At 53.0% G+C, this 9,253-nt stretch overlaps 1 protein-coding gene across 1 annotated transcript in view; it reads right to left on the bottom strand.

The window, feature by feature from the left end:
- Window positions 1–207: 207 nt before the first annotated feature.
- Window positions 208–9,253, bottom strand: part of ASF1B (anti-silencing function 1B histone chaperone) — a 9,457-nt gene continuing 411 nt past the window's right edge. The window contains exons 2-4 of the mRNA XM_026660291.2: window positions 6,004–6,119; window positions 2,676–2,852; window positions 208–1,849 (exon numbers count right to left, since the gene is read on the bottom strand). Of these exons, the coding sequence (XP_026516076.1) occupies window positions 1,652–1,849; window positions 2,676–2,852; window positions 6,004–6,119 (491 nt within the window). The 3' untranslated portion in view covers window positions 208–1,651. The remainder of the gene's footprint in view (window positions 1,850–2,675; window positions 2,853–6,003; window positions 6,120–9,253) is intronic.

Consider the following 9,253-nt stretch of genomic DNA (forward strand, 5'->3'; position numbering starts at 1 on the left):
CTCTTTGCTTTAGACGGCAATAAGATTTTTCAGTCTCAGGACCCCCCACCCTCAGGGTCACCACTCACCAGCTGACAGACCGTATCGTACTGTGCTGCTGCATAGACCCCAGCCAGCAGCACCGTGACTATGAAGGAAGCGGGTGAGGCTGGGCTGCCAGGCCCCGCGCTGACGCCACGCCGTTTGCTCCAGTGCATGAGACAGCAAATCGTTCCAAGAGCTTTATTCCTATGTTGACTTAAGACACTTTCAATAGTTAAAATGAAAAAAAATATAAAAAAAAAAATGTATGCAAAGAAGACTCCTACCACATCAGAGAGGGAAACAGACAAGGTCAGAACAGGGCACTTCGGAACAGAACTGAACTAGCGAGTCCCCCAAATAATCTCTCTTTTCCCCCATGGAGGCTGGTGGAGGGCTCAAGATCCCAGCTGGGTTTGTAACTGGCCATTTACTCTAGAGAGCGACTAGGATCTCCATCCCACAGCCAGCTAGGCAGGGGCATGCTCCATTCCGGATCAGGCTGCAGATGTTTTCTAAGAGCAATGGATCAGTCCAGTGGAACAGAAGCAGGTTTCCTAGCGCAACACACCAGAGCAGTAGATGTTGCCAGAGCGGCATCATCACAGACTCTTCTTGAGGGTGAAGGAAGGAAGTCGATCCATCAGGAGGCTCTGATTCTAACGCACCCTAATGCGGATCAGATGGCTCTTTGCCACGTGGGGGTGCACACCTCCACCCCTGAGATCAAGCTATGTGATCACAAGGGCTCTGTACGTTGGTGCCCCTTCACCCCAGGAAGGGCTGTATACAGGAGAGGCCAGGAGAGATGCTGGAGCAAGCTGTGCCCCAGAGGAGCTGGTAGGATCATGATGTGCCATGGCTAGGATGATATGCTGTCTGATGCCCCCCTGGGGGAGGAGGGGGAAGAGGATTCAATCCTCCAGCTGGAGGGAGCTGCTCTAGAGTTATTGGGACGCTCCCAGGAGGAGGAACCCCCAGGCAGCAGAGCAGCAGCAGTGCTGCAAAGCCACAGTGGGCAGCATGGGGCTGGAGAGGAGAGCATACGACTGCCCAGCTAGAGACAGCGAAGGAGGGGTCTGACGGGGCCCGCCTCAACTGCGGCCAAGGATACCAGGCAGGTGCATGTCATGGCTGCAGCAGCCCTGGAAGAAGCAGAGCTGGGTCACCGCGGGAGTGGGGATGGTTCCCAAGGGAGCTGGCTCACATTCCCGGCAAGCCACCCAAGCCCCAGGGGCTCCCTGAGCTGATGACCTGATGCAGGGTGAGTGGGACTAAGTGCTTGTCTAGAGTGATTCCTACGGAGCCAGCGGTGATTGGTGCGGAGACAGAGGAAGTGGGGGAGGAGCCCAGCAGACCTACAGGTCCCATTCCTCCCTAGCCCAACTGCAAAGCAGGTGCCCGCAATCTCCTCACGCAGGCTAAGGGGAAGGGCCACAGTCAGACACCCCATTGGTTAGGAAGAGGCATTAACCCTTTAGTTACCCCACTAGAACATGTCCAGGTTTCCCCGCTGATACCACTTCCCCGTAGTACTTGGATGCAGCCCCCATGAAGCCAGTCAGATCCCTTTCCCCACGCAGTGGCTGTATCCTTGCGCTCCCGTGTCCAGGTCTGGCCGTGCCCCGGATCACATGCAGTCCATGGAGTTCTCAGGTAGGATGCCGAGGGCAGTGCCCGGCCCCTTGGCGGAGGTGCAGCTAGCAGACAGCACGCCCTCAGGCTCCGGGTCCACGTTCTCGATGTCCTCCATCTGGTCGCTGGGGCCGTCCCAGTTGATGTGGAAGCGGGTGACGCGGGGGTTGGAGGCCAGAATGTTCCTCTGCAGCTAAGCAGGGGGAGGAGGAATCAGACAGCTGCAGGGCTGGTTATACAGCCATCTGGGGCCTAGAGACACCTACCAGCCCCCCATGTTAAGGGGTAAGAAGTGGGCCCTTCCCTCAGAGAGCGTACCCTGGCCTAAGCCAGTTGAGATGGGAGGGTAGGACAGCGCTGGGATATAACCAGGAGTCAAGGCTTTTCTTCCTTAGCTTAGTAAAGGTCTAAAGCAGGGTTTCTCAAACTGGGGGTCAGGACCCCTCAGGGGGTCGCGAGGTTATTACATGGGGGTCGCAAACTGTTAGCCTCCATCCCAAACCCTGCTTTACCTCCAGCATTTATAATGGTGTTAAATATATAAAAAAAAGTGTTTTTAATTTATAAGAGGGGTCACACTCAGAGGCTTGCTATGTGAAAGGGGTCACCAGTAAAAAAGTTTGAGAGCCACTGGTCTAAAGTACCAGCAGCCTTGCTGTACAGAGGGGAAAACTGAGGCACAGCGTAGCAGGGAAGTAACTTGGGCAAGGGCATACAAGTCAGTCAGTGGCAGAGCCAGGAAGGGAACCCAGGTGCCCTGACTCCCAGTCCCCTAGCCAGGGACCTTGAGCCTCACCCTTTCCCTAGCCAGGCATGGACCAAGAGCTTGTAATGCTGCACTAGGGCTCAGAGCGTCAGAGAGCTCCCTGATCCTAGCCCCCCGTGAGGAGCTGGGTCAGACCAGGGCTCTGCAGTGGCAAGAGCCTCCTTGTCCAGAAGGCCCGAAGTGCCCCTTACAAAGACCCCATGGACAGGGCAGGGCGTGAGTCAAGAGCCCCCCCTCTGCCAGCTGCTCGTACCTGGGAGAAGTCTGGCTTGAGGGGTGGATTCTCCCGCAGCTCGGGGTCCGTGTACTCGTTGTTGACGTAGTAGCCCACGCGGATGAACTCTTGGCCCAGGTAGGTACAGGTGATGAGCACCACAGTTACCCCCACTGCATCGCTCTCAGGGATCAGGCTGGGGTTGGGGGCTTCGGCCTGGAAAAGAAGCGACATCCCCGCCCCCGGGGGGGGGGGAGATCAGAGAGCATGTCAGAGGGGGACCAGAGCCAGTCACATCGGTGAGTTTTTAAGGCCAGAAGGGATGACCAGATCACCCTGTATGACCCTCTCTCCATCACCAAGCCCAACTGCCCGGATCAAACCAAACTATGGGAGATCCAACGGTTGAATGCCACAGGAAAGTTTTTGGAAAGTGTAGGGGACAATTTCCTGGTGCAATTGCTGGAGGAACCAACTAGGGGCAGAGCTCTTCTTGACCTGCTGCTCACAAACCGGGAAGAATTAGTAGGGGAAGCAAAAGTGGATGGGAACCTGGGAGGCAGTGACCATGAGATGGTAGAGTTCAGGATCCTGACACAAGGAAGAAAGAAGAACAGCAGAATAAGGACCCTGGACTTCAGAAAAGCAGACTTTGACTCCCTCAGGGAACTGATGGGCAGGATCCCCTGGGAGAATAACATGAGAGGGAAAGGAGTCCAGGAGAGCTGGCTGTATTTTAAAGAATCCTTATTGAGGTTGCAGGAAAAAACCATCCCAATGTGTAGAAAGAATAGTAAATATGGCAGGCGACCAGCTTGGCTTAACAGTGAAATCCTTGCTGATCTTAAATGCAAGAAAGAAGCTTACAAGAAGTGGAAGATTGGACAAATGACCAGGGAGGAGTATAAAAATATTGCTCAGGCATGCAGGAGTGAAATCAGGAAGGCCAAAATCACACTTGGAGTTGCAGCTAGCAAGAGATGTTAAGAGTAACAAGAAGGGTTTCTTCAGGTATGTTAGCAACAAGAAGAAAGTCAAGGAAAGTGTGGGCCCCTTACTGAATGAGGGAGGCAACCTAGTGACAGAGGATGTGGAAAAAGCTAATGTACTCAATGCTTTTTTTGCCTCTGTCTTCACGAACAAGGTCAGCTGCCAGACTGCTGCACTGGGCAGCACAGCACAGCACACTGGTGACCAGCCCTCTGTGGAGAAAGAAGTGGTTCGGGATATTTTGAAAAACTGGACGAGCACAAGTCCATGGTGCTGGATGCGCTGCATCCGAGGGCGCTAAAGGAGTTGGCGGATGTGATTGCAAAGCCATTGGCCATTATCTTTGAAAACTCATGGCACTCGGGGGAGGTCCCGGATGACTGGAAAAAGGCTAATGTAGTGCCCATCTTTTAAAAAGGGAAGGAGGAGGATCCGGGGAACTACAGGCCAGTCAGCCTTACCTCAGTCTCTGGAAAAATCATGGAGCAGGTCCTCAAGGAATCCATTCTGAAGCACTTAGAGGAGAGGAAAGTGATCTGGAACAGTCAGCATGGATTCATGAAGGGCAAGTCATGCCTGACTAAACTAATTGCCTTCTATGAGGAGATAACTGGGTCTGCGGATGAGGGGAAAGCAGTGGATGTGTTATTCCTTGACTTTAGCAAAGCTTTTGATACAGTCTCCCACAGTATTCTTGCTGGCAAGTTAAAGAAGTATGGGCTGGATGAATGGACTATAAGGTGGATAGAAAGCTGGCTAGATCGTCGGGCTCAACGTGTAGTGATCAATGGCTCCATGTCTAGTTGGCAGCCGGTTTCAAGTGGAGTGCCCCAGGGGTCAGTCCTGGGCCCGGTTTTGTTCAATATCTTCATTAATGATCTGGAGGATGGCGTGGACTGCACTTTCAGCAAGTTTGCAGAGGACACTAAACTGGGAGGAGTGGTAGATACACTGGAGGGTAGGGATAGGATACAGAGGATTGGGCCAAAAGAAACCTGATGAGGTTCAACAAGGACAAGTGCAGAGTCCTGCACTTAGGATGGAAGAATCTCATTCACTGTTACAGACTAGGGACCGAATGGCTAGGCAGCAGTTCTGCAGAAAAGGACCTAGGGGTTACAGTGGATGAGAAGCTGGATATGAGTCAACAGTGTGCCCTTGTTGCCAAGAAGGCTAACGGCATTTTGGGCTGTATAAGTAGGGGCATTGCCAGCAGATGGAGGGACGTGATCATTCCCCTCTATTCGACATTGGTGAGGCCTCATCTGAAGTACTGTGTCCAGTTTTGGGCCCCACACTACAAGAAGGATTTGGAAAAATTGGAAAGAGTCCAGCGGAGGGCAACCAAAATGATTAGGGGGCTGGAGCACATGACTTATGAGGAGAGGCTGAGGGAACTGGGATTGTTTAGTCTGCAGAAGAGAAGAATGAGAGGGGATTTGCTAGCTGCTTTCAACTACCTGAAAGGGGGTTCCAAAGAGGATGGATCTAGACTGTTCTCAGTGGTACCAGATGACAGAACAAGGAGTAATGGTCTCCAGTTGCAGTGGGGGAGGTTTAGGTTGGATATTAGGAAACACTTTTTCACTAGGAGGGTGGTGAAGCACTGGAATGGGTTACACCTAGGGAGGTGGTGGAATCTCCTTCCTTAGAGGTTTTTAAGGTCAGGCTTGACAAAGCCCTGGCTGGGATGATTTAGTTGGGAATTGGTCCTGCTCTAAGCAGGGGGTTGGACTAGATGACCTCCTGAGGTCCCTTCCAACCCTGATATTCTATGATTCTATGGAAGAAAACAGGAGGGACGGAGGTGCTGGCGATGCCAAGGCCCCCGCAATGACCGGGAATTGATTTAGTGAGATCTAACCAGATGAGCCGAGCAGGGACCCCTGCTCCGCACTGAAGAGGAAGGCGAATAACCATCAAGGTCCCTGCCAATCTGCTGGGTGGGGAAGAGAGATTTCTTCCCGACCCCAAACCTGAAGATCAGTGTGATCCTGAGCATGGGAGCAAGACCCACCAGCCAAGCATCTGAGAAATCTGTACCCCCTCAGGGTCCCAGCCCACCCTGTCCACAGTCCGTCTCAAGCATCAGGGATTGACCACAGCTGAAGGACAAAAATAACCCTGAACCACGTTAGGGGGGAAAAATTCGCTTCCTGATTCCCACAGGTTAACATTCCTCTCTGCAGACATCACACTCGGAAGGATCTTCACCACCATAACAAGGCGTTGCCTATCTCCCCTGCCTCCCCACCCAAAAATACTGCTGCAGATTAAGGGTCCCCAGCTGCTTTGGTTGCATTTCATCCATCCAGTCGCTTCCTAGCCCAGACCAGGCTCTCTAGCCCCACCCACGACTCCCGCAGCTGCCTCTTACCTCAAACACAAACATGTGTCTCCCAGCTGGGACGGGCCCCACCAGAACAGAGTCGAGCACCTGGTCATACTCCTCACTCTCCGCAGAGCCCACATAGATGATCTTCCACTCCAGGTCTGAAAGGGAAGGGGAGCGCAGTGAGAATCGGCAGCAGCCCTTGAGTAATGCTGAGGAACCAATTCTGCTCTGGATTTACGCCAGCATAACTGAGCACAACACCCAGATTTACACCAATATGACTGACTGACCCTGACTCTTGTGTTCCCCAGCCAGAACTTAATTATCAGTGTCCCACAACCACCTACAAACTCCAACCCCTTTGTGCTGGGCACTGCCCAGACACGCTAGGACACCACCACAAAGCAGACAAGACAAAGGAAGGATTATTATGCCCTTTTACAGGGACACTGAGGCACGGCAAGCTTAAGGGACCTGTCCAAGATCAAACCGTCTCTGTGGCATGGCCCAGAACCAAATTCTGATCTCCTGAGTCCCCGGCAAACACCTCAAACATGAAACCATCCACTGAGCTGCAAACTCCTTTCCTTCCCTTCCTCCTGCCAACCCTTTTCTTCGAGGGATAGGGATCACAGGGGACCCCAGAAGGTTCGATTCTGTAGACCACCAACAAGAGATGGGAGACCGTTTGGCAAGAGGTGAGACCAAAGCACCGACCAGAGTCTCCGACAGGTGCAGCCCCAGTGGGAAGGGAGCCAGACTCTGTGACGAAGAGCAGACTTTGCTCTTTAAAGCTCATGAGAGATTTCCTGATTATGACCCAAGGCCAAGGGATCTTCTTAAGCATTGTCTGCACTCAAGGCTGCACCAGTTATGGCCAGAATGGTTTCATTACAAGCCCCCATCTGGCTGTCCAGTTCCATCTGCTGTTCCTTGTCTGATACTTAGATCGGAAGCTCTTTGGGGCTGGGGCTTCTTTTTTGTGGTTTGTACAGCGCCTGGCACAATGGGGTCCTGGGTCATGTTACCTCCTGGGTGCTCTTCATTTCATTTACATTAAGCTCAACTCTGGTTTTAAATCAAGTTAATCATCAGTGCTCCTTTGAATACAGGCACAGGCACTAGGGTTGCCAAGCTGTCCATTCAAAGGGATGAGTTTCAGCTCCGAGCAGGATCTGCCTTCTTTTGCCAAAGCCTGGTCCCCAAACCTAAGAGGCGCTCAGGCGTGTCTAAGCCTGAGCCAATGCCTGGCCTATGCCCCCATGCACAGACATCAAGCTAGAAGTGTGTATGGGCGGGCGGGCAGTTTCCACTTCCACACCCGAGGGAAGCGTGCCATGTAACATGTAAATACTTTCCAGGAGACTGGCTCAGGGCCGCCTTTGCCAGGCAGAGTGATGCCACACAGCAGGGGGAGTTTGGATTAAGGGGAATACATAGTTTCTCAAAACAAATCAGAAACAGCAGCTTTTCACATACAGAAGCTGTGTAATTTACAAGAGAGGGGATGCGTTCGCCAGAGATTACATAATAGGCTAGAGTAGCTTACTAACGCAGGGAAGCCTTCCCTGAGGAACAAACTGCGGCATATACCCTCAAGTCCCCTTCCCAGAATAGAGAGTAGTGAGGGACGATCCCACACAAGCTCCTAAGAGCAAGGAATTTCAGTCTGATGGAGGACTGATCCTTCCCTTCCCCGCAGTGCATTGGAAAGCTTATCCGATTGATTTGGCAGACAGGTTTCCCAGAGCAGCATGGCCCTTCCTGTTTGGAGAAAGATCCCCCCACAGGGCAAGCTGCAGCGTAAGGCAGGCCATGCAGCGGGTGGTGCTGCCCGTATCTGGATGATAGCCTCAGAGAAGATGGACGGTCCAACAGCTTGTCAGCGCTCCCGCTGCCCCCACTCAGCGGGGCTGTGCTCAGACTCTGCAAACAGCCTATTTTCAAACCGTAAAGCCAATGAGACATGCCAGTTTCTCAGCCCCAAAGACAGCAGAGAGATTAGGCTGCCGCCACTCCACAGCTTTGACACCCCCTGAAGTTAAGAGGCTCACCGCTTAGGCCATAAAGGGCTTTGCAAGCTACACTTTCCTGACAATACCGCTCTGCAGTCTGACGTCTCGCATTATCCTTGCACCCTCCGGAAAGTTTCTCTTCGACCCCTGGGCTCCTTTCTTCAGAGAGAGAAGCCGGCCTCCAGAGATGCCTCAGAAGCACTCAGATCTCTTGATACAATGGTTCTAAAACTGCAATCTAAGGGCCCTTTTCCTTGATGGGCTGTTTTAAGAAGGGACAGGAGGGGGGTTAGGGTCTTTTGGATAGGAAATCTTAATGGGGGAGGGCACATGAAGAACTGGAAACATCACTGCCAATATTCTACCTTTCAGCGCCATCGCTTCGCTGTGTTAAGTAATGTCTCATTCCCGTGTTTATCGCTGGCAAATATTCAACCCAGGAAGATTGGGCCAAATTAGTTCTGGCTACACCATGATCTGCAAAAGGCAGATGTTTCTGCCCCTAGGAGTCTCTACACCAGAAGGTTTATCTGGCCATGTGTGGCCTGCTTTTCAGAAACGCTGGGCACATGTGATTCTCACCCATCCGCAGCACCTCTCCTAATCAGAGCATAATGTACCATTTAAGCCTTGATGTTTATACAAACTGGCACCAAGCAAACAGAAATTTGCGAGCAGAATTCCCTGGGGCAGTCCGGTAAGAGTCTCATCCCCACTGATAAGGGGCATGGTGTGCTGGCCAGGTTAACAGGATAGTTCAGCTAAGTTACTTTAACGCCAGATCAGATGCAGAACCTGAGAGGTTTCCTCCACAGGCACCTGCTTTCGCCTCCCACTCACTTCCCCAGAGTGGCCCACGTCTAGCTCCTGCCTCAGCTCCTGGCTAGGCATTTACACCACTTTGGAGGCCTCTGAGGGGCTGACCCAGGCTGGAACCCTTTTAATAATGCCCAGCGTTTCTTGGCATTCACATGCTGCCCGCAGACAATCGCCAGTTAATCCCCCAGGAGGGCTGGGCAAGCACCAGCCCCCTCCCTGCTCCAGAGCTGGGGAAGGGACGCGCCCAGCACGGCAGCAGCCGAGAACAGAACCCAGGAGTCCTGGCTCCTGAACCAGGTGTCTCTACCCCCCCTCCCCCACTCCCTGGGGCAGAGGGGGGCAGGCACGGCCCATATCGGGGGAACAGCCTCGACTGCTCAGCCAGGCGCCCTGGGATCCGACCCCAACCCCGCAGGGCAGGTCCCCTGCCATGGACCCCCTCCCACCGGGGGGGGGGG

This window comes from Terrapene carolina, unplaced genomic scaffold (assembly GCF_002925995.2).
Source record: "Terrapene carolina triunguis isolate 2854851 unplaced genomic scaffold, T_m_triunguis-2.0 Scaffold746, whole genome shotgun sequence".
Taxonomy (NCBI): domain Eukaryota; kingdom Metazoa; phylum Chordata; order Testudines; family Emydidae; genus Terrapene; species Terrapene triunguis.